General features: G+C 35.7%; 1 protein-coding gene across 19 annotated transcripts in view; it reads right to left on the minus strand.

The window, feature by feature from the left end:
- Positions 1-1,679: 1,679 nt before the first annotated feature.
- The window catches only part of LOC145988748 (uncharacterized), a 288,359-nt gene continuing 264,068 nt past the window's right edge, over positions 1,680-25,970 (minus strand). For 17 of the 19 annotated variants that reach the window (XM_083123901.1, XM_083123893.1, XM_083123894.1 and 14 more), the window contains 9 exons: positions 24,361-24,515; positions 21,457-21,760; positions 19,481-19,602; positions 19,104-19,238; positions 17,199-17,305; positions 15,391-15,517; positions 13,830-14,329; positions 6,448-6,710; positions 1,680-3,444 (listed from right to left, as the gene is read on the minus strand). In XM_083123901.1, the coding sequence (XP_082980027.1) occupies positions 3,431-3,444; positions 6,448-6,710; positions 13,830-14,329; positions 15,391-15,517; positions 17,199-17,305; positions 19,104-19,238; positions 19,481-19,602; positions 21,457-21,760; positions 24,361-24,515 (1,727 nt within the window). In that variant the 3' untranslated portion in view covers positions 1,680-3,430. Of the gene's footprint in view, positions 3,445-6,447; positions 6,711-12,681; positions 12,791-13,829; positions 14,330-15,390; positions 15,518-17,198; positions 17,306-19,103; positions 19,239-19,480; positions 19,603-21,456; positions 21,761-24,360; positions 24,516-25,970 lie in introns of those variants that run through there. The other 2 variants (XR_014441780.1, XM_083123903.1) reach the window with 2 other exon arrangements.

Genomic DNA, 25,970 nt, shown 5'->3' on the forward strand with positions numbered 1-25,970 from the left:
CAGCAGATGAAGGCCATTTTAAAATAAAATTAAAATAGTAATGTACTGGTATTGAGGGCCCTGCAAAAAATGAGTAGTCTGGAAAATTCTGGGAAAATAAATTTAGAATTTATGTGGGAATCCATGGATATGTTGCACACTATGTTGGCCTTATTTTATAAAAAAACTGTTGATAATATTTCATTTCTCATAACTTTTCTTGACCAGTATTCTTATCAAGGTTTATCCGTATGAAAGCATTCAGAAAACAAAATTGAATTTGAAATACTTAATCACCATTTATGAGCAACATAATGAAAGTGATGTTGAGAGTTGGGATCTTATTACAGATGGTAGTTCAATGTCTAGTGACTGTCTAGAATGTTCGCTAATATCTTCGTGACCACTGTACCAAATATCATAGCAATTATCACATTCATAGAAATGCTTCATGTAAAAGAATCGGACGTTGCAGTGAAAACTCCATTTACTTCCATTATAAGCAGACGAATGCCATGCAAATGTACCAACCAGAGATGCCAGAACAGTGCAGTTTTCCACACTACGTTATTCAAGGTGCTGTAACCATGCTAAAGGTCCTAGGTTCGATCCCTGGCTGGTTCAAATCCGGGAACTTTTCTAACGTTGAAAGTGGCCCCGGCACCCACCCAGCATCGAATGACATGGGTACCTGGGGGTAAAGGTGGTCAGGGGCGTGATACTGATCACATCACCCCCACTCATGACCTGATCAAGAAAATGTGTGCGTTACCCCACACCTTCTATATGCATTCATGGTGTGGTGCTAAGCACAGGCGAGCATTTTTTCCCCCCCTTCATGCATAAGAAACTTAAAAGTTGTTAAAACATCATCTGATCACTGACCAAAGGCAGGTTCATTATCTTTGGCAACCAATAATTTTGTAGGAAAATTTAAAATTAACATCAAAGAAATTTGAACATAAATACAAGTACTGTAACATGCAGTGAACCTGCCTGAAATTAAGTGTAACAAGAGCCCTAAACCTGACATTCCTAACGTAACAATATAGGTTACATATTAGATCTAGGTGCAATCGTAACAATAATACATATAAGTAGGTTAGGCAGGTTAGATTTTGGGTTCTTAGCAATTTTTATAATCACGTAGTACATCAGTGGCAGTCTTGGTGAATGCATTCTGTGCTTGGAGACAGACTAAAATCAAACAGCCTACTGTGAATGGTGACCGCTCACTGAAACGGATAAGCAAACAAATTATCTTTTCAAAGGTTACATGATATGTGAATTGTAACCATGTTCTTCAGTTATGTATTTAATATTTTTGAAATTACAATGCAAATATTACTTCTGCATTAATGTGGGTCAAGTTAAAGAAGGAAGCTTGAACAACTTTCTGTGTATTATATACCATGAAACCCCAATTTTGTGTTCCTTTATTTTACAATTCCTGCATCATCGTCCCAACAAAGCATATAGTCCTCTCCCACCTTTTTTTTTTACTTGGTTTCATGAAAAATAAAATTGGGGTTGTACCGTATGTTCTATAATCCTACTAATTTTTAATTTCAAGATACCTTTTAACTTCTGGACTTACAGAAAGAGAGAGGCATTACAGTGAGTGCCATAAGACTCATTTAATACTCATATGAAGAAATTTTGGTTTAGGATAAAGGTGATAAAATTAAAAATACAAAAAATATATTGAAGCACTTTTAATACAAGCATTTACAGTAAACAAGGAGCACACCAATTTCTATCTGCTCTTACCCTTTTGCAAATGTTTTGGATCAAAATTCAGCCTACAATGTAGAACCCTTAGTTTCAAAGATGATACAATTAATAGGAATGAAATGGCATGCACATGGTGTCTCTTAAACACTTCGTAGAAGTTCATTAAAAAGAAACAAGCTCATTGGTATGTAATAACTAATTCCATATTATGCTTCCCTTTCTATAAATGAGGCTTGTATGTAATAATTCTGGTGTAACATATGCTAAATGTTGATTATGCCTTGAGAACACAAACCTTAAAGACCAGCATTAGAGATTGATTTTGTTACATGTTACTTTAAAAATCTGTGTTAGTTAACTATAAAACACACTGGGATCCATTCATTCTATAATGAAGCAACACTTAAAAACTTGGCATGACACCTATTTTCATCAAATGATACAGAATTCATTGGGTAAAACAATGAGCAGTGATAAAACAGTTTGTTCGAGTTCTATATACATAAATTAAAAATCCAATAGCATTACCCTTTAAAGATATTAATTTGTTATATTATGTATACATAAAATATTCTGTAAAATTATGTCTTTTGCAACATTCATTTATTTTAATTTCATTATCATCATTATCATTATTATTTTTAAACATTTACAACAAAGTTCGTCTATCATGGCATTTCTGATAATTCAACTTTACAAGTCAGTAAAACATTGAAAAATTAATGTATGCTAGACCTGCACATGCCACCCTTGTTCCATGATATTCTCAGTGACTTCAGAGAAACTATTAAATTAAACATATCAAAGCAAGCCTCCCAATAGAAATATACAACTCACTCTGCAAAACACGTTTTCAAAAAGTTTCCTCTCTCTAATTACATAAATCATACAAACATCCCTGACTTGTGTAGATAATGAAAACCGGTTCAGATGCTTCAAAAATTGACTAGGTGAGCATTAAACCTTTTCAGAAGCTCACATGCAAGTTTGGAAGTCTTAATCGCTATACACGTCATGTACCACTGGTAGCAATCTTCAGAGTTAAGTATGCTCAGTTTTTAAGAGAATTAAATATACATAAGGTAAACTAGCTACATCGGAACGAAAATTAATAATTTATCGACATACGTAAAGTACTCTATTCCCAGCAGTTATCTTACCTATCTGGAACTAGAATTAGAAATTACATCATACAAATTTATGTATGACCATGTGTGTACGTGTATGTATGTTCATATGTATGTATATATGCTTGTCTACTTATGTGTCTGGACATAAGTATCTATACATAGGTATACATCACCTTCTGAAAAAAAATAATGAAGACTCACTTTGTGCACTTTGTTGCTTTTCTTATGTAAGTAAAGAGTGGGTACGAGCTTGGATTTTTATAACAGACCCTTCTAATTAGCTCAAAACAAGAAACCTGATACTCGTTATCCATCACACACTTTAGCCACTAGCACAGATTTCTCAGGAATTAATGTCAGTCCATCTATGAGAATGTGTTAGGAGATATTTACTGTTGAAGTCCTGCCAATGCAGATCATCAAAACAGCGCTTATCAGTCTTTAGTCCAACTTTACATAATATATATATTTATAAATGTCTCTATCTGCAACCACCATTTCATTAGAGGCGAACAGCTTTCATCAGCCAGTCTCTTCATAGAATAGACTTCATCCTTTAATCTTGCTACTTCTACATCATTAACATGTTATGAAAGAAGATCTGGAAAAAAAAATATATAACATCAAATCAACTTTACCTCTGTTAAGATAAATATTAATAAATTTAAAAAATTTACGAGATGTTCTGGAGCTTCATCTGATTTAACACATAAGTAAAAGTTCTCTTTGCAGCAAGAATCTCTGCACTGGTTCATATACTGTTTTTTTCAAATAAATAATATTTAACAATAGGCAATTAAGAAGGTGTGCCTTGTGGTTAAAATATTTACATATCAATATCACTTAATAAGTCATTACTCAATTCTAGACCACATTCTCTATTTTTCCAGATCTAGACTAGACCATGCAGTAATATATAAACTAACTGTATTTACAGCATCTTTTTGAAAGCAATGACTTCACGTGCAAGGAATACTATGTTTTTTAAAATACATCTTTCACTTTGAAAAACTATTTATAAATTATGGTTTATAACTACTACAGTTGAACCTTGATGTTACGTTTTTTAGGGTACCAAACTGAAAAAAAAAAAAATTGCAGGAAAATGAAAAATCGAGGAAAAATTATAACATTTTGCAATGTTGGGAGCATGAAAACTGAATGTACAATACAGAAAAATATGAATATAGGGAACGTAAAATCGAGGTTTCACTGAATATTCAGTATTGACTTTGCAAGGTCAATAGTAACCTTGTTAATCCACAAGATGACTTGTCAGGTGAACAGTGTAATGTTACAAATGTTGAACGAACAAATAAATTAAGTTTTGGAAAAATGCTAATCTCATGCTTTAGCTTCAATTAACACTTATCTTGTACCATTTTCTTTTACTCAAGAATACCAACCACCAGCTTAAAATCACGCACAGTAACTAAGTGGAGAATCAAAACAACTGCCACATTGCAGCCTATTTTGCTGGTCAATTCAATCATCCCCTGCCCCAGACAAATCCAAAAATGTACCAGATTGCACCACTGCAATGATACTTTGCTACTGTGATTCTCTCAAGTAAGTTCAAGTTTAATTTTACTCGCACAGTTTTTGTTCATGATCGATTTCGTCACCTGGCTGGTAGCTTCGTCAGGCATGTACTATACAGTTGACTACATACAAACAAAAACTGCATGGAAAAATGAAGAAATCAGCGTAACCACCAAACGGATATATATAGATACAATGTTGCTACTGTGGTTTAATGAGTGAAATATTGTGCTCCTTGACAACAGCTGGTGATGTGATTGCATCCCTCAGTTTGGAGAGAGACTGACTGAAGATGTCCGATTCATCTGACAAAAGAATCTCTTGAATCATGTATATAATGTAGTGTCTCATTACAACAATCTACATTTGTTTCTTTGGGTCGAACATATTAGACACCTTGTCTGAAAAGGCATAGTTTTTGATGGAAACTTCTATTGCTCATAATTCCACCACACATTTACCATGCAATAAATCTACAGTCATTCTTTCTAGATTGATTTGGTGTTTTAAGTCCACTCTATGCACAGAAAGGCTAATCGGGATTGGACCTACAGTTTACAGTGGGATCCGAACCACTATGTGCCTCCGCCAGGTATCGAACCTGGGACCTCTTAATTACAAGGCAACAACGTTACCACTGCACCATTGGGGAGGCCCCCTTTCTAGATTGGAGGGTGCAATAATATCTGTACCCATGGGTGTATATATAGTTCACGAAAGAGGGGGGGGGATTCATAAGTGAAAATCCAGGGCACTGCTAACCAGAGACTGGGAGGGGGGGGGGGTGCTAGACCCGACAAAGTTGTGTGTATGTAATCACGAAGTCACGTTACTTAGTATTGATACTTTTCTGTTCATCTTGTGTCAAACAACTTGAGAATGCTACGATGTTTACCTGGATTCCTTGCACAGAGTTTTTAAAAACAATTTTTTTTTACAAAGAGTTGAGAGGAAAAAAAATGTAACTGATTTGACAGTCCCAATGTAGTTTCTTATTGCCGAAATTCCAGACATTTGGTCTGCAGTCCCATCTGGTGTGTGGAATTACGTAATTTCCTGCCCATCCATATCTCGAATTTAGGAAGATAAAACAAGTCCGAAGAAATTTTTATGAACAAGCGGATAGAACACATAATTTAGTAATTTTACTGAACCAAAAAAAGGGGGGTTTGGACTCGTTGAACCCCCCCTCCTTAAATACACCCATGTCAGCACCTTCTTTCAAGTTCAATGTTGTGATTGTGGGAACTTTTTAAAATCTACTTCCAAATAATAACAGTGCATAGTGAGACCTCTATTTACATTTTTCTGCGGACCAAGTTGAGGGAAAATGTAAAAGCAAGGAAAAATTTTAGAACATATTGCTATGTTGGAACCATCAAAATTGAATGTATAATGTGGGAAACTGTAAAATCTGGGTTCCACTGCATATATTTTGCCTACGTGAGCTGCTTTACAGCCTCTAGGTTAACTGCAACAATGAGGTGATTACATGTAATTGATGAATGGATAAAGAAACACCCATGTCCAGATTGGGACTCTTAACCTGGAACCTTCAGCAGCGAGATTGTGAGTAGACTACTCAATGCCCTTAGTCACCAAGGTATCTTTCTGCTATGTGATTTTGCTGTACAATAAATGGCCTAATTATAACTACCAACCAGAATACTTATGACTGGATTGCCTACTACTGAAGCTCTAATCTGCAAAAGTTCTTTCTAATGCCAATATTATGGCTGTATTCAACAAGGGGTACCAAGTAATTAGAATATTTATAATTTTGTTTGTACACATGACATTACTAATGAAGATTTAGCACATATGGCTACATTCCTACAATCGCAAACCTCCTCTAATAGTTCATCAAAATATATTATGTACATAAATTATCCTTGAAGGTAACTAACTACATTTGTGACCCAGCTTACAGGGCAATCCAAACTACCCTACGAATTAATCACAACATGGTTGACAAGTGTCAATATCAATCAAATATTAATGTGCACATCTACTGTATATTGAAAAAATTTAGACTACTTCCAAGAAAGAATGATTTCTTTACCTGTAACAGAATTATTATCTTGTTTCTTGGTCAGATTGTCCTCGAATGCTATGAATGGGGCTCCCGGCCCATTTGTTGTGATGTTTGAATTTACATTATCCTCGTTAACTAGTTTTCCTGTCATTGGGGCTGAATTCAAATCTAAAAACTGGTCAAATTCATTTGTGACAACTTGATTTGAAGATGGCTGGTTTACGTTACTAGAGTTAAATGCATCAAATTCGGAAAAATCTAGCAAGTTGTTTGTTGCATTGTTTTGTTTACTATAAAGAAAAAAAGAGGGGAAAAAGTGTTAATTTCATTGCAGTGATAGGTGAAACAACCACACATATACAAAAAAAGGGGGAGACATTTAAATATTGAACCTATCAAACTAACTACATCGAACATACTAGAAACACGTGTTAAAATGGTTCTGATTTTAGCAGTTTCCTTTCTGAAATTAATAAAACACACACACACTACAACATTTTATTTCATATCTACGAGGGTTGTTCAGAAAGTAATGCCCAACAATTTTTTTCGTATTTGAGAATGGAAAGAGCAGTGTGCAAATGGAAGGGTAGCAATATTGAAGTTTAATGCCCACATGTGTACAAGTACATGGTCGTCCAAAAGATAGTGCTGTAGTAGTGGTCTGTGAAAATGGCCTCTGTGACCGAGCACAAGCCTCCGAACGTTTGAGGCAATCCCAAATTTTGTTGGACCCCCTATAGTCCTGATTTGGCATCATCACATTTCCATCTCTTTGGGCCACTGATCGATTTCCTGCGTGGGACAAGGTTTGAACATAACTTGAGTGTGATTCGTGCAGTGAGAACATGGCTACGTGAACAAGACACAAGCTGGTACAGGGAAGGAATTCATGCCCTTGTTTCAAGTAAAGGAAACATTCAGTTATATTGCGAGTGATTTTCATACATTTTGAATAAATAGTTTGAGAAAAAAATGTGAGGCATTACTTTCTGAGCAATCCTTGTATAATCTTTTTCAATAAGAATTACTGTCTCTGTTATCCCTGTATTGAAACATATTCTGGTGCTTATTTATACACTAAATTCGAAGTGAAATCTGTGATGTATTTAATGGTAAGGGAAAACACCTGTATTAACATAGATGATAGATAAACTTACAATTTTAGGCAAAAGTCTTAACAAAAATACTAGTATTGATTGTGTAATATATTTTGTTAGAGAGTAGGAAGAAGTTTTACCATTGGTCCATGTTAAAAGTAATGAAACAGACAAAAGAACACTCATGAAAAATTCTAAGCATTCAACTCCATTCGTGTAATGTATGTCGTGTTTCATATCCCTGTCAACTAGGAAGGTGTTCAGTATTCTACAAAACTGGGAAACAGGGAGGTTGTTGCCAACTGATAATACTGAGATTTTGTTGTTCTGTTAACGGCTGTTCTCCCTAGACTTTCGAGAAGTAGCAAAGAATACGACTGAGGTGTCTGTTTTCCTTTCCCCAGGTCTCCCTGAAATGAGGGAGAAGGGACAACAGGCCTGAACTGCTATTGCTTTTTATTCTCATTTGGTTTCACAGGAACCTATCCACTAATTTTATAATTACTTTGCTTCACTTTCTGCCACTTGAGGCTTATTGGGAGGAAGAGTAATGATTACAATTGATGAGAATCAAAAACTGCACAACAGATGATTAATCTGGCTATGCATCGAGTGCCACAAATACTTGACTTGCAACAATGCAGTTTATACAGTGTTCGAAAAGTCATGCAACATAAACTTTGAACATGCATAACTTTTGTACAAAAGGCGAAAGTGACATGACACTTACACTGGGTATTAACTTTGTCCATGTGAATATTTTTTAATTATTGCACAAGAAAATCATGCTCTACATGAACATTCAGAAAAAGTTACTAAGGTGTAAAAACGTGTTTCTACGAAGTGAAAACAAAGCTGCATAAAAGACAGCTGTAGTCACGATTGCAAAAATTTTCGATGTGTAGCAATCGTCTGAGTGGGTATTTATCGAACTGATAAAAGAACAATAATTTACGTATTTTTATGCATTTACAGGAAATTTATGAGGTTTAATTATGGCATATTAATAAAAATGTTGAAATTTCTCAAACAAAAACTAATCTTTTTTGTTCCATAAATTTCAAATCTTTTCTTTAATTTTGGCATTGATTGAATAACATTACCAGAGGTTGGGCACACCCAGAGCCATGTTAGCCGGTGCTACCGTAGGTAACAGCAAAATGTAAAGAATTAAAAAGTTGTTTCAATAAAATGACAACATTGTTAAATACGTTAATGAACACATTTGCGGCCGAGTAGATATTGCCTAGGACATTTTTTCTGCAGCCGACAGAAGCGAAGAGGGAGGCCGTTCCGCTACCCTGAAGAGGCAACAAGGAAGAAGAGGGCACTAATGCTAGGAAAGAGCGGGGAAGGACTTTGGGGCATAGTGTGTTATGGGGTTATTCATATGCCTGTTAAGGGGCCCTGTTGCCGTTCAGCCATTCAGACCTACCGGATCAGCCAGTGTTGTCACATCGGATTGGCAGAAAAGAGCTAAATCCCGCCTAAAATAGGAATACAATTTCTGTGAAGCAACTATAGGTAGGATTGAACTACAACTGAGACCAGTTAGGTAATAGACGAAAATATAGTTCCTTGGTGCGATTCGTGATTTGGACAAATCTTGCTCCAAAATACTAAGTTGGCAACAGTAGTACGTACAGCTGGGCTTCCCTTCCACAAAGGAGCGGAGTTCTGTCGTCTGCTCAGTGTTCACCACACAAACATCAAACTGACCCGAGAAAAGTGTGGTTCTCCTTCTTCCCCTCCACACCTCATTGCAAAGAAACAGAGACAGATGAAGAATTGACAAGGGTCTACCACTATTCATTGGATTTTCGTGGTATATATATATATAACTGTCTCATGAGTAGTAGTTCTTTCTAGGAGTGTTTGTGGGTAAATGACTGTGCTGATTGCAAAACAAGGATGAAGACATGTTTTTCGTTACGGGGGGGGGGGGGGGTTGATAACGTCTAGCAGGCACAATTGTCTTACTGATAACCGGTAACACTTTTCAAAAAGTCACGCCACGCCACTGGACACACCAGATATGGCCTCTGACATAATCAAGGTTGCCAGTACACCTTGAAATTTCGAAAGTAAAACATACTTTTTTTGTGAATATGCCATAATTAACCCCAAAAAATCACCTGTAACGCATAAAAATTTATCATTCTTTTACGAGTTCAATAAATACTTACACAGACCATCGATACATGCAAACATTTTTTGCAAGTGACTCCACAATTGTTTCTTATGCAGGTTTGTTTTTACTTCGTACAAAACTTTTTTTTACACCTTAGTAGGGTGTATTTGTATCCTATTCTAAAATGTAAATACAAACATAAATTTTTCAATTTGATTACCTGATATTAAAAGTGATAAATTTTAGGTATTTTCATATTATTTGTAGTCCAAAAATTATAAAATACAGACTTCAATATCAACCACTCTGCTTCTAGTTAGGGTTTTAACACGGAAGTCAACAAATTTAGCAAATTTTGCACACAAATAGTAAATTGATCTCTTCAAAACATGATTTTTTTTCAAAAAAATTAAAAGGGGTGTTTTGAGATTTTAACTCCCCCCCCCTTTTTTTGAGTTTTTGAAAAATTACAAAATTCAAATAGCACAGTCATGTTGCATTTCAAATTAAAGGTCATTAAAAGCAGAAAAGAATTACACCAATTTGAGCTCTCTAGGCCAAATAGTTTTTGATCTACAGCTGTTTAAAGTTTTCGAAATATCCTCAAATTCTGGGAATTTTTGCTTTTTTGAAAGTCAATAACTCAAAAACTAAGAGCCCAAAAGATCTGAAATTTTACAGTTTTGTCCTCTTGGTATGTACAATGAATAAACAATAAATCTTAAAAATATGAATCCAAGGTTCAAAAATATTTTGTTATTGGTTGATTTGCAAGAAAGTGTGGGGCCCTAACCGCACACCCCTATACGCCTTTATGGCATGGTGCAAAGCACAGGGGAGCACTTTACTTTTACTATTTTTTTTATTGGTTGATTTGACATGGAATGACACCTTAGTAACCTTGCACATATTGAACCTTCATGTAGAGTATGATTTTCTTGTTCAATGTTCAAAAAATATCCACATAGACAAAGTTAATGCCCAGGGTAAGTTTCATGCCATCACTTTTTGTACAAAAGTTACGTACGTTCAAAACCTGGTTGTGTGACTTTTCAGATACCTTGCAACCAAGGAACATTTCTGATAACCACTTTTCTAGTTGCAGAGAAATTACCACTAGACCACAAGTGTCTGGGATAAAGATGATCAAAAAGGTGTAGTACACATAATCAACATTTAACTGACACACTCTCTTCAATAAACAATTTAAAAAAGTCAATGTATAAACATAATCACTTCTTCACGAATATGAAAGAATAATGGAACAATAACAAAATTGGTGGACCTTTAAAAAATTATATATGAAACAAACTGTCTTGATCTAACCCCGATAAAACGTAGCCAACTACGACGATATAAGAGTATATTACAACAAATGCTCTCTATTTTACACCACCAATAAGTTTAGCACAATAGAAATCAACAGCAATTATAATTAAAGATAAACAAGATTACAGAAATTTATAAATTTCTAGAAATGCTATCTATTATTGCTACAAGTAAATAACTACGAGATATGAACCTACACTACAAAATATATGTAATTTTATTATGTACTTAAATAAAGTTATAATTTATAATAAATTAACTACTACTACAACTATTACCTTTGATATTTCAGTTGCAGCAATTATCCCAATAGCTACTACCATGAAGTAAGCATCAGTCATGAATGTTAATAACTAAATTACACAATCACATCTAATAATGGTTACTAACATAAAATAATAAGAATTTACTGTTCTAAGATAAACACAAGCATTTTGAAATAAAATTACAGAGATATGTACAGTAGAATAAAATATGTTGTCACCCATCGCCAAATTTAAGTGCATAATACAGCAATACTATGGATTGCAGTATCAAGTACTTTGGACATAGAATCATTGGAATACTATCACCAAAAGCATACATTCAACTTCTGATTCAGAAAGAAGAGATTTTTCGATGTAGCACATCATCGATGGAATCTTACAGCAGTCTCTAAGTCACAGTTGCAGTACACACATTATCACCACCTCAGCTTTAGCTAATTTGCACAACAGCATGACAAATCAAAGGCATGGCTATCACTGGAAATGTAAATCACTGTGCATGTAAGTTAATAAATTACAAGATTCCAGTTTATTATCCTCACTACAGAAGAAAAATTGTACTGTCTTCCCTAATCAGCTGCAACAATCACAAAACACAGGAACACTACCATCACACAAGAAAAAATCATTAAATTGATATAATTCCAATTCAAGGCAAAATCAGGGTTAAAAATTCACTTCTTACATGATAAACAACAAATCTGTTTTATATATTTTTCATCCATTAACTTTGGTGATTGCCACTATCTAGCTTTAAAACAGCCTTTTGTGTCTGGTGGCTGCAAACCACTGAAATCAATGTATGAATACAGTAAATATATTTTTTTCTAGCAATGATTTCATATATATATTTATTTATATAAGAAGTAAAATAACTTTGTTGTCAGTATAAAACACAATTCCTACTTAAGAATAGAATTTAAGAAACATCAACATTGAGGATTAAAAGCGTTCTATAATTATGAAAAAATAAGCCTTTGCAGATGCATTAAATTTCAAAAGAAAAGGAACTGAAAACAAGACAAGAGAATGCACCACAGGTGGCTAGTTCCAGCCAAAAGAGCCTTGCTGCAGTGTAACACCGAGAAATATAGAGGATTGACTTGAATGAACGCTGTTCACAACCAGTTCTTTTTCTTGCTAACTTTGAATTCACAGTTGGTAAATATTGTAAAAGAGGGTTGAGGAATCGGAACTGGGAATCAAGAGGATCAACACTCTTCTCCCTCTCCAAATGCAATACATCTGTCCAGTTTCTCTAATGTGAATGCCCTCTAAACTCTACCCCCGTACAACTTCTCTAGTAACCTGGCTATGCTGCCATGCAGAAGTACAACTGATTGGATGTGATAGGAGAAACATGAAAACTGCGAAATACACTACACCATCTAGAGAATGGAACAGTGCATAACCAAAATCAAACAATACTGTATACCTTTTAATATTCCCACCATGTTCCACAAAATTTTCACAAACCATGTTAGATAATGCAAGTTCATGTAATTACTCTTCTGGTGCATACAGCTAATTTGCTGAAGCTCTGCCTTTAAAGATAAACAACACAAAACATGTAATATTGTAATACAAACTACCTTTGATTATCAAACCAAAACAGAAATAGAGATGGAGTCACATAACTACAGAATACAGCATGTTCCATTCAATTTTCTTAATACTGAAAAGAGCTATACACAAATATGAAATTCAATACAGATGAAAGTACTGACATTAAATTGTGCATGCTCGTGGAGAATATGAATGGTTTATTCACTTTCTTAGTTAATGTATGTAACCACTTGACTGCATTGTAATTTTGTCTTAGAAAAAAGAAAATACATATTTAAGACACTTACCTTATAAAATCAAGATACGAGTGTATATGAATCATACTTATATTCCTAAAAATAATAATGAAATGCTAGACTTTTGCACCAAGTTAAAGCTATTTAAAGAAATAATGGATTGGTAAAATTATCAGTAATTTTGCTGATAAACCAATACAACATGCCCATATCGACCAATACTGATATTGGACCGATTATTCTGTTCTTTATTTTGGGAAGCGAGACGTGGTAGCAAATAATTACAGAGAAACTTAGTACTCACAGTTTCAGTGAAGCTGCTTTTTGTTTGTTCAATTAACTTCGGTGACCACCGCAACTGCATTGAACAAACAAGTTTCACCAAAATTAATAGAACTACAAACAGCGTCGAGGAAACTGAGTTCTAAGTTTCTCTGTAATTATTCTGTTCCACTGCTCATTTTATATAAACAAACATTTGGTGTGATGTACATGTGCTTGTACTAAATAATGCTCTATATGTTAAAAAAAAAATATGATTATATCTTAATTATAAATTTTCTGCTTCACTACTTAAAACTAATACTGACTGAACAATTTCAAAGGTATATACAAAAGAAAAGTAGTATCTGCATTCATTTCCATGGATTACTATTCTCCATGAAAATCAATTCTGCTGGAAAAATACTAGAATAAAGATCTTACCCGTAATGTACTCCAAATTAGTTGTAATTAATTAAGGCTCAAAAGGGGAGTTATTATTGGGCTCCCACATACTTACACATTATCTACACTGACAAAGTCCACACCACTATCCTCCATTCCATTTCTATGACCATTTGTTTGCTGTGGAAGAACAGTTGCACTGTTAATTAAGTCCTCACTAATCTCCATCGGTTTGGAGTCTATTAACAAGTCACTGCTAATTTTCCTCTCCCCATTTTCTTGAATGTCCATTTTCTCGGATTTATCTATAACACTGTCAACCATACTTTCGGAAACACTTTGGCTACCAAGATCCACTAATTGCGAGCCTTCCACGTGACCAGGAGGATCAGCAGGACTGCTGGGTGACACTTCCATAGCAGGTTCTGACAGCTGGTGCGAAGCGTGGTTTTCATCAGGAGATTCTGGCTTCTGCTCCTCAGCAAGACCTTTGGCTTCACTATCGAATGACATGGAGGCATCTTTAGAACCATTGGCACTATCTCTATTCTGGTCTGCGTCTCCTTCATTGGAAGGATCTTGGCTCTCATCTGTAGGACTATCCTTTGAGTCTCCCTGGAACGTGAGAAAACAAGAATTTAAAATTACCTTACGAGTTAGCATACACAGGAGATGTACTATGTATAAGGTAATTTACATATGTACGCTGGGGAAAACCAGGCATCATCGAAGGCAATAGTGTTTCAAAGGTAACAGAACTTGTTGTGGTACCACTGACAGAGACAATTCCACGCAGCTTAAACAGTGACAGCGAAAAATCAAGTGAAGCAAGGTCTGGTTCAGTAGCTCAGTTAATAGAGCAATGGAATGGTATGCCTGAGACCAGAGTTCCAGTCCTGGTCGAGCCTGCATTTTTCGGTAAAATTTCTACAAAGAATTTAAGAGTATTTACGCATGCCATCCCACTTTTGATTTTCTAGCACACAATATTTCAAATGTTTTGAACTGTTTTCATGGAAGGGCATTACAAGGATATAAGCCTGTTTGCCTGGGTCTATGTTCGTTGTGATTGCTGATCTTTTATGAATAAAGGTACATTTAGAAATTTACATTACTATTATATTACTATTCTTTTCTCTTTGCTGGTAACAAAAAAGCTGAGGAAATCTGATAGATCTATAGCTTTGGGAAAGTGAAGGGGGTAAATTCTGACATTTACAAATCAGGAAAAAAAATCAAATTTGTCTTTTGTCAAGACACACACACTCAAATTTTACACATTAATGCACACAGTTTGTAGTATACTATTCAGTCTCAAATGTAGACTGGATTATTATTTTTTAGAGTGAGAATGTAGTATTGAACTCTTGGGCAGAAAAGTGTTGAGTGAGAATTATCAACATTATGTAGAAAACCACAACCTTATTGTTGCAAGGTGAATTTGCAAATTTTATTCTGTGAAAGTTAAAGTACAAATATAATTGTGTGATAATGTAGATATCCAAACCAAAGATACCTGATCACTTCTCACACATGTAAGCCTAAAACATATTTTGTAATAAATATCTATCCAATGTCAAAATTTGTACAATTTTAAATACTAAATTGTAGTACAAAATAACACATTTTAAGGGAAACTTAAACCAAAATTTAATGTTCCTATCCATAGATCTCACCTTGGTAGGGGTAGATGAGTTGGATCCCTTTCCACGTGTTCGCAGCATGATTGCCTCCACTCGCTTTCGACGTGCTTGTCTTTCCTCCTCTTCCTTCTTTAAACGTTCATCCATTTCCTTTCGTTGCCTTAAAGAAACGGAGAAAAATGTATTATCACCTTCCATAACAAACAACTATCACAACCAAGTAACTTTTTCATGCGAATCAAAACAAAGTGGAACATCACAAGGGAAAGCACTTCCTGTTGTTAATGTGTGCAAATTATCACACAACATTGTTGCAAAAGTAATGTACAATATGAATTTTGCATAATTCTCAGGATATTTTCACTCGGGGAAAATATTGGCTGGTAATGATCAATCTCCTTCTCACTCTGAATATGAACCCTCTAACTAAAACAAGTAAAATATAGTGGAGGGGGGAGGTGACTTATCCTGACTAGGCCTCAGAACTTGGCCTGCAAATTCGCAAAAAAAAAACAACAAAAAAAACAACAATACAATTAATTTACATATTAAAATGTAAACTTGAATATTTCGTATAAACAACAGAAGAGTTGGTTGCTTAGTTATCAATAGGGCCCGGGACTTTATGTTATAACATATTTTTCATTTGGCTTCGGATCTAATATTGATGAACATATCTGATGAAAATCAGCCGAAATAGACAAACTTGACAAAGCATATTTTGACATATTTCACCAATTTCGCATTTTTACAACATATTTCTTCAATTTTGTTGTAATAAGACATATTTCTGTATAATTTCGTAATTCTATCGCACGTAATTGGTTATTTCATAATTTTTTCTTCGTAGGTTTAGCACAACGGATAGTTCACATTGTCGATGGCAGGATATGGAAATTACGGAGGAAGAAAGGTGCAGTCTTTTCTTAGTACAGAACAATAATACCCCACTTTTTTCATCCCACCAACAATTGATAGCCATGCAAACATTATTGAGGAAAAATGTTCTCTCTCATTGTTGCACGGGAAGTAAAGAAGTTTCGTTCTCATTTCTTTGCCTTTTTCGCTTTTCACAAAAATCTGTCAAAAGTAAAAATAACATTCGGTACATTACAGCCCCTACTCTACTCTATCGGGTATGGGAGAAATTCGAGAGTACTGTTTACTGGGAATATTTCTGCATTTTTCTGACATATTTGTAATTTTTCATGACATATTTTCCAATTTATATGACATAATTACATACATATTTTACAGTTTTATAGGACACAAAGTCCCAGGCCCTAGTTATGAATGCTCTTTAATAATTCAACACGACTACCAAAGCTGAAGGGAAACATCATTGTATTTTGCAACAACTTGCAATATCAAGTTTCAGATTTTTTCCTATCTCTGTCGCTTTCTGTGATAGGCACCTCTGTTTGCCTTTGAGCCAAAGTTAAAGATGGATTTTCTGGTGTAGAATTTTGGGAGGAGGAACAATTCAAATGGACGATATGGCCACAAAGGAGAAAAATTCAGTTTAAAAACTTTGCAACCATGAAATTGAAACAATACTGAAAAAATTACTATTAAGCCAAACATGACTAAAAAAAGAACAACAAGAGTACTACAGTAATATTTGAATAGTCTCCAAGCCCTTCTCCTCCATGTAACTCGTACACTTCCATGCAGAGGCTGTGTAGGAAGGCACTCTGCAGAAATGGCAAAACAATACAAAGATGATGGTTACTAATGCTGTGGTTCCAGATGAAACATATTTATCCTAAGAATCATGCATGGCTACTTCCATCCCTCTTTCCTTCTTCACCGATTTATTCACTCATCATTGAAATACAAACCTTTCAGCCTCCTCTCTTGCTTTCTTGTCTGCTTCTTCTTTCTCTGCTCTTTGTTTGGCTTCTTCCTCCTTTCTTTTCTTCTCTTCTTCTTCGCGTTTTTGTGCTTCCTGCAATAAAAATGTGAATGATGTTGAACAGATATAGACCAGGTTAGTTCGGGAAAGGTTTCCGGACTGATGTATATTTCCTTTCCAAGTACACATTTACATAAAAACCTAGCCATGGCTTAAGTGAAAATTTCCAGCTGGGGGATGCTTTTAGAGTCACGGACACCTGGGACGTAACAACTCCATTGATATTCAAATACGGTTACTACAAGCCAGAAGTGTCCGTGACTGTACACGATTCAACTTTTGCAACTTCAAGTGCTGATCCTAGCAGTATGTACACTTTCATTTTTTTTAATTGCCAATAACAACATATTAAAAGACATGGCGATGGTTATGAATCAAAGGTACAAAGAAACTACTAGACAATTTTTTACCTGATTGTCATTTATTGTCCCCAATAGGTTGTCATTTATTGTCCCCAATAGGTTGTCATTTATTGTCCCCAATAGGCAGTGCTGTAGTCCCAAAATTTTCACAGGGTATATTAAAAACTTGAAACTTTATGCAGGGGCCATGTTTTCATTAAATATGAGCATATATGGTTTAACTTCTAGAAAACATTGATCGATGGTAGAGTAGTGATGATATACCCATACTTGGCATAAAAGAGGTTTCTTTCTTGCATTCTACCAAGTTATACAGTCAGTTGTGAAGAACTTTAGTAGTAATAAAATGTGTGGATCGTATTGTAGTTTTTGGATATTTGTAACACTGTAGTTTAAGCGCACCAGTGAGGATGTAGAGATGAGGGAACATAGAGGCTTTATCTAGGATTCAAAGTTATGACCTAAGGCTGATAATAAAATGCATATGAACTTACTAATTACTGAAAACAAGTTAATAATGAGCAACATCGAGGTGACTACTCCAAGACCAAGATAAAATTCAAGTATAATTCCAGGTTTATCAGGGTGATTTTTTTTTTAAATTTCAAGGTTACAAAGACATTCTTACAGGGTGGCCACTCTAGGACCATGATAAAATTCAAGTATAATTGCCAGTTTCCACGGTGAGGTTTCCAAGAATTCAAGGGTTCAAACAGATGCTTCCTCTATTTCAACCTTACGTATTACAGCCTCTCACCACCCACAGGTATTAATAATATAAAGGGTCTGTCCGATTCCAATGAATCCAAATTTTCTTATTCAATTCAATTAAATGGTATATACACTATACTATTTAAAATATTAGATTTAAAATCTGGAGTTTACATTTGCCATTTCGCAAACTAAGGCTCGAAATACAAACACAAATTACAAATGCTAATTGTACAAGAATTTCATACTCAAATTTACCTAATCAACTTCATGATATCTTATCTTGCAATAATCTGCATTGCAGATTGTTCTGCAAAGGACACTAGCAAACAAAGCGGGTTGTGATAATTCTATTTTATTTACCACATAGCCTCTTCTTCTTTCCTTTCTCGATAAAAATAAAGGACAAACTGAAAAACTTGCCTCGGGGCATTTGTAAATGTATGAATTCATTTGGATTAATAAAAGTTGAAATTTTTCACGTCTACAGAGAAAAATTCACATAGAATTCCCGAGCTAATAATTCATGCATAATTCCCAGAATTAAGGAATTCCCGGTGAGTAGCCACCCTGTCTTAGTATATCCATTTGATTACTAGACACCAGGATTCTTCAAGTTTCAAAAGAAAATTCTTCGATTGAAGGAAACCAATGAATTTCTAGCGAGTCGACACCCTAAATATTTCTTACAAAGTTATGCGAAGGAGGGAGTATGAAAAAAAAATATGTATCTAAGGGTTAACAGGAATGTAACATACCAAAATAGCTTGCTGTAATCTTTCTTCCTCTGCTCTTTGTGCCTCCTCCAGAAGTCTAAGTTGCTCTTCCTCTGCCCTACGTTGCTCTTCTTCTTCTTGCCTCAATCTTTCCTCCTCCCTGCGGCGCTCCTCCTCCTGTAACATTCAAGATATCATTTTTAACTCTCCTGATTACAGCCAGGTGAAGGCAGAATTGAAAAGTAGATAATACGGTTAAACTGTCACCAATATAACATTGTTATTGGAAAGTACAGTATCGCAGATACTTTTTGGCTCAAATGAGTAACAATATTGGTTCCGTGAGTTTCCGGAGTCATACACGCAAAGCTGTATTTTGTTCCATTTTGCAACATTTAAAAATACCCAGAAAGTAGTACCTGTCTCTGTCTCTCCAATTCTGCTTCTCGTTCAGCCTGTTCTCTGGCTAATCGTCTCCGCTCAGCCAATGCTGCTTTAGCTTCCTCCTCTGTAGTAATGCGAGTCTTTGCTATCATTGATGCTGAAATATAATAAATAATGTATTGATGTTTAAATAAAAACTAGATATTATCATGCTGCTTTTTTACTGAAAGTGATTGAAGGGACGAAAAACAAGTGATGAGCTACTAGTATTAGTATATGTTGTGTAAAATTTGACTTGCATTGTACATTTTAGTGGGCTCCAGGTTTACGCAGCTATTCTACAGCAGTTAATTTGTCTGCTTCAGTGACTGCAACTGCTGTTACAAAGCAGTAAAACAATAGATTGCACATTGGATGGTGGCACCGTGGCAGGGACCACTACAATTACTAAGTTATGTGGATAAAGTAAGTAGCACTTGTTCTGAATCAATTCAAAAAGAATCAAGATTGGTTACAAGAAAACTCATGTAAATAACTACTATAACTATCATGTTTGAATGGTTTGTCAAATGTAAAATAAAATGTTATCATTTAAAATAATGGACAACAACGTTGCACATTTGATTATGAGAGACTTGAAATATTCCTACTTTGGGAAACTTTGGTTCAAAATTAAGATAATTCTTGAATTTAGGTATACCCCTTGTTAGATAAACACGTTCTATGGAACTACACACATGCCAAGCAACTAAAAGCTTATTAAAAATCTGATGTAAGGAGTGTGTTTTGAAGCCTAACTGGAATGTTAAATGCTTCTTACACCTAGTGGAACTGAAAATAGCAGTAGCCAAATCTTAACTTGATATTTACTTGCTAGTTATAATATGCCTTTTTCTCTATTTCACACTGAAGGTAAGGCTGTGGAGTCTTTTCTACCACTTAAACATGTTTACACATACAATATACCAGGGGAGTTCAACAATTATTGTCCCTAATATAGAAGGAATGATCCGAAACAACTGAAATTTTTTGTGTCATGTATAACTCTCTGAATGATTACACACAAAATTTCAGCCATGTAGGGTCTATAATGTTAATGTTACGTAGGTCCAGGACAAGAGGAGCCCTGACTGAGAAAATTAGAAGGGGTTAACACCGAAGGAGATTCATGATGACATGGTGAATGTGTTGGGTGATGGTGCTCAGTTATACCAAATTGTCATGAATTGGTCATGTGACTTTCGGTGCGGCAGGGAGAGCTGTGAACATGCATCAGGTGCAGGACCACCCATAACAGTGTGCACACCTGAAAACATCAACATAGTTTACGACCTGGTAATGGCTGACAGACGATTGACAATTCGGAGGTTAGCCGAGGTTACTGGCTTGTCAATCAGTTCAATAGAAACCATTTTACATCAACACTTGGAGATGCGCAAGGTATCTGCATAATGGGTACTGAAAATGTTATCCATTGATCAAAAGCGTGACCGAGTCTGTTGCTGCAGGACAATGCTCCAGACCACAGAAGTCATCTTACAGCCGCCGCTGTTGCTGCTGATGGATTTAACTAATCGAGCACTCTCCAGATCTTGCACAGAGTGACTTTCACTTGTTCCCAAAGCTGAAGCAGCACCTGTGGGGGACCACCTTTGCTAGCTATGCGCATGTTATGCATGCTGTCGAAGAATGGCTTCTAGCACAGCCATCACAATTTTTTGAAACTGGTATTCGTGCCCTAGAACATAGGTGGGAAAAGTGCATTACAGTGATGGGGACTATGTGGAAAAATGACAAATTATATGTCCGGGACTATAATTGTTGAACTCCCCTTGTATATGGTAACCTGTGGAGGCACTTAGTGGTTCGGGTCCCTCTTTATACTGTAGGTCCAGTCCAGATTAGTCTATCTGTGCATCAAGTTTACTCTTTGCCTCTCACTACCTACTTGAAAAAAGTGAAAATGAGACCCTGATCATAAACACCTTTTATGGGTTAAGTGATCATTTACCTGTCATTTCAGATTCCTGCTCATTTGCTTCTGTTGTCTCCAACTTGTCTGTTGTTTCAGCTGAGCTCTTATTCTGTTCCAAAACACTTTCTGGCTTGGGGACCTCATCTTGAGTGGCAGCGTCCTTTGGCTCTTCGACAGTCTTTTCTTCCACTTTTTCTGGCACTTCAGTTTCAACTGCCTGAGGTTGAGGTTGAGGTTGAGGCTGAGGCTGTGGTTCGCTTTCTGCCTCAGGAATCCCAGGTGCAACTTCATTTCCTGGTGACTGTAATGGAGTAGCCTTCGGAGTCTGCTTTGGAGAAGGCTAGAAAGTGAATGTATGATTTATGGCACTTTTAATTTTTAATATTAAATACAGAGGAACCTTGATTTCACATTTTCCAACATTATATGTACATGGTTCCAACATAGCAAAATGTTATAACATTTTCTCAGAGATTACATTTTCCAGGATTTTAAGTATTTTCATGTCATGCTCCTGGCAGTAATGTTGACTATACTAAGAGTATAACTGGCACTACATGATGCATCTTGTATGTAATCAATAAAATACTAACCTTGATTGATTTGTTACTCTAATTATTGTGGGTGCTACTTGCTTCTTTCACCATATGTGAAATCACAGCTCCTCAACAATATTTTTAAACTAATTTGATTTGTATTTTTATTTTACATATTCTTTTTTAGTTTTTTAGGCTAGGCTAACAGCAATGATGAGGACGAGTGATGATTAGATGAAATTGATGAAGGAGGACTTCAACCTGAAACTTGATGCAGAAAAATTGTAGGCCAATCAATTTGATTGCCTATCAAGGTGGGTAAAAGTAAATTTGAGTCAAATTATTAGGTGCATCCAGAAAGTAAGTTTCCCACTCACCCACAGGTGGCAGGCCATGCATATTGAAACCAGTTTTGCGCATCCGTGAGAAGCACATGCCCTGGCTAGTGAATGTCCTAGAAGATGCCTCCCGAAAGACCTCAGTAGCATCACGGCAGCGATTAAACATGGCTCTTATTCCATCTCCCGCTGCGTGCGAGGTTCGTTCGGTGATCAAGTTCTTGAACACACAAAACATACAGCGGACGAAATTTTTCGTCAGCTGTGCCATGTGTATGGGCCAGACGTCAGGAGCAAGCAGATGGTGCGTCGTTGGTGCAGGACATTTACTGAAGGCCTGCAAAATGTGCATGACGATGAGCGCAGTGGCAGCCATTGGCTGTTATGGATGAGCTTGTGGAGCACGTGCAGCAGCGCATATTGGAGGATAGTCGTGTCACGATCACAGAACTCCGCAGATTTCTCGGTCGTTGTTGCATGACATTGTTACCAAACACCTCTTATTCCGGAAATAGTGTGCCCGGTGGGTGCCGAAACAACTGATGCCCGAACACAAAGGAAAATGCATGGGCACGGCACTGACATTTCTGCAGCGTTACCATGATGATGACGATTTTCTCAAATGGATCATACAGTGGATGAAACATGGGTTGCATACAGCACCCCAGAAAGCAAGTAGCAGTCCATGCATTGGCATCGCAGTGGATCTCCAAGCAGGACGAAATTCAAACAGACTGTGTCGGCGCGAAAAATTATGTGCATGGTGTTCTGGGACAGACAAGGCATTCTGCTCATCTAGTTTCTGCCCAGAGGTGAGACTGAACACTAACCGTTACTGTGAAACACTGGGGACATTGCGATGAGCCATTCAGAATAAGTGACACGGTAAGCTCAGTGCCGGGGTGATCTTGCTGCATGACAATGCAAAGCTGCATATGGCTAGCCACACTGCAGCCCTTCTGGACAGGTTCAGTTGGGAGGTGTTCAATCATCCATCGTACAACCCGGATCTCGCTCCCAGTGATTAACACCTGTTCTTGCACCTGAAAAAGTTCCTGTTCAGTCAAGTCAACATTTTCACAGCGACGAAGAGTTTCAGATAGCTGTCACACAGTGGTTCGGTGCCCAGACAAGTTCCTGAATTCAGGCGGGAATTATGTTGCCAAGTAACTGGACAAGTGCTGTATCTGTGGCAATAAATCATTGAATGAAATAATGTTTCCTTTTTGTGCACAATCCCAGGGACTCCATGCACCTAGTACATTAAGAAATGAATGTCTTGACTATAGCCAATGTTGTGGAGTGAACTCCTGATAAAAGACAAAAGTAAAACATATCCATGAACTAAAATTACAACACAGCTGATAAAGGTCGAGGCTATATAGTGGTGCACAGCACACATGAACACAAGAGACAGGACAAGACAGAACTCCAGACATTTTTTATCCTCCTTTTTTGTGTCTTAAGACTCTTCAGTAAGTATTTCGATAAGCCAAAATTTGTGAAAATGTGCAATACCAGAAAATACAGTAATTGTTATTTTGTGTTGCTTTTCTACCACTTTTGGTTAATCATGACGATGAGAATAAGTGATGATTAGATGAAAATGATGAAGGAACATCATGACCTGGTCTGGATTTGAAAGTCGAACCACTTGATATGCCCAGTCACAGAGCAGCATTACCAGGAGAGAAGAAAAACTATATATATATATCTTTTTTTCCCCTTACAGTTCACCTCTCTCCCATATTTTATATAAACAATATGCCTTTTCAACATGCCCTATTTTTATTAATCTTTCAAAGATATGGAACAGGGTATCAGAATGAAGATAAATATTGAAATTTTACACATTTTGATATTACAAATATATAAAATGTTAGTTTAATGATTTATAACTTCTTTTGCTAATACTATATAATGTCTGCACAATACATTGCTGAAAATATTTTTTAAAAAAATCTGCATTATGAATAACAAGACCAGCATGTAAAATGCTAAAATGTTAAAAAAGAAAAGAGTAGTGCAAATCAACAGGCCATTTGCACAATTACGAACAAACCTACCTTTGGAGGCTTCACGGCTCTCTCTGCTGCCTTCTTGGTTGCATCTATTTTTGGATGAGATGACTTCCTAGCAGAAGGTACTCTTGGAACAGGTGGTCTACCTTCTTTATCAGAACCGGCACTAGGTGCCCTATGTGGCCTGTCTGGTCCATGAGCTATAATATTCAGGAAAGGGTATCAGCATTTATATTTCTCAAGGTAGTAAATCATTATTCTGGAGCTCCAAGGATTCTTCATAAAGATGTGATGTTTTGGTATTTTTGTCACACGTCTTACTTTTATGTTTAATAACTAGAAACACATTCAGCATAGTGGGAAGTGTGCTAAGAGTTCCTCCACATATTGTCACTACTTCAAAACAATTCCAAGAATCTCAGGTTACTGTGACAGTTACACTACATGTATGGACATTGCAAAAGCTGTGAATGAATGGGTGAGCTTATGGGATGTAATGGTAAATTTAAGATTCAATCTTTCGTATGACCAAATCTCAAAAATATTGTCTCATTAATGGAATATAAAGAAAAAGGAGGAAGACTTGTAGCAATTTCCAATATCTTACACCAATATGTTAAAAAAAAAACATATTCTATCACAAGAAGTTTGGAAATTTTGATCTATCATAAGTGATATCTGCTCAATTCAGCTAACTAAATATCAATACCTTAAATAAATACCATATCTTGCATTTGTAGGCTAAGTCTATGTCAAACTTGCATTGTGTACATCAGACATCATTTTTGTTAGCTTTTTACATGCTAACCAAAATACATAATTTTCAAAGCTCTCAGTTATTTCAAACCATTCCAAACCGTGTAACTATATACTGGTACTTATTTTATATTCACTTACATATATACTGGTACTTATTTTATATTCACTTACATTAATAATGATTATGAGAATGAATAATGAAAGAACAAAAAACCAATGTCTTGTTTGGAATTTGAACCCAGAGTATCTGGTTTCGTTGTACGCTAACAATTACAACCAATGCCAAAACCAATACTGCAAGTTGAAAATTTCAGAAATTTGCTACTCACAGTTATAAATTTTGGAACATTCGTTATTACAGTTCAAACTTACATAGCCAATCTCACAAGCTATAATTATTAGAATAATTTAAATGAGTAAATTTGAAGGAAAACAATTCTACATGAGAAAAGTCATTGAATTTTTTTAAAAATGCATATGCACTTTGCAAGATATAAAGAATCCAGAATAGTATCCTTAATAAAATTCATGACATATTACTATACTGATACACGTATTGGTCTTTGCTCGGCCTAGTTCCACAATTTTAAATCAAATAATTTTGTATTTACTAGGTATGTGCCGAAACCGATTACAGATGTACGATAATTGGCAGAAATTGACATATCAGCATCGGTAAAAATCTGATATTTAAACCGGTACAGATAATACTAGAGTTTTACCTAGTAATAAGTTTTATATTTTGATTTTGTAAGATTTATTGAAAATTAGTTTATGGATCTTCATCACTGTGGAGTTTTTAAGATAAAATTATTGTAAAAACTCATTCCGAGGATCAACCTACCTCAAAATCAGAAATAGAATAGAACATTGCTGAACCGACTATGCCACATGAT

Source organism: Lepisma saccharinum, chromosome 6 (genome assembly GCF_977018435.1).
Source record: "Lepisma saccharinum chromosome 6, izLepSacc3.1, whole genome shotgun sequence".
Taxonomy (NCBI): Eukaryota; Metazoa; Arthropoda; class Insecta; order Zygentoma; family Lepismatidae; genus Lepisma; species Lepisma saccharinum.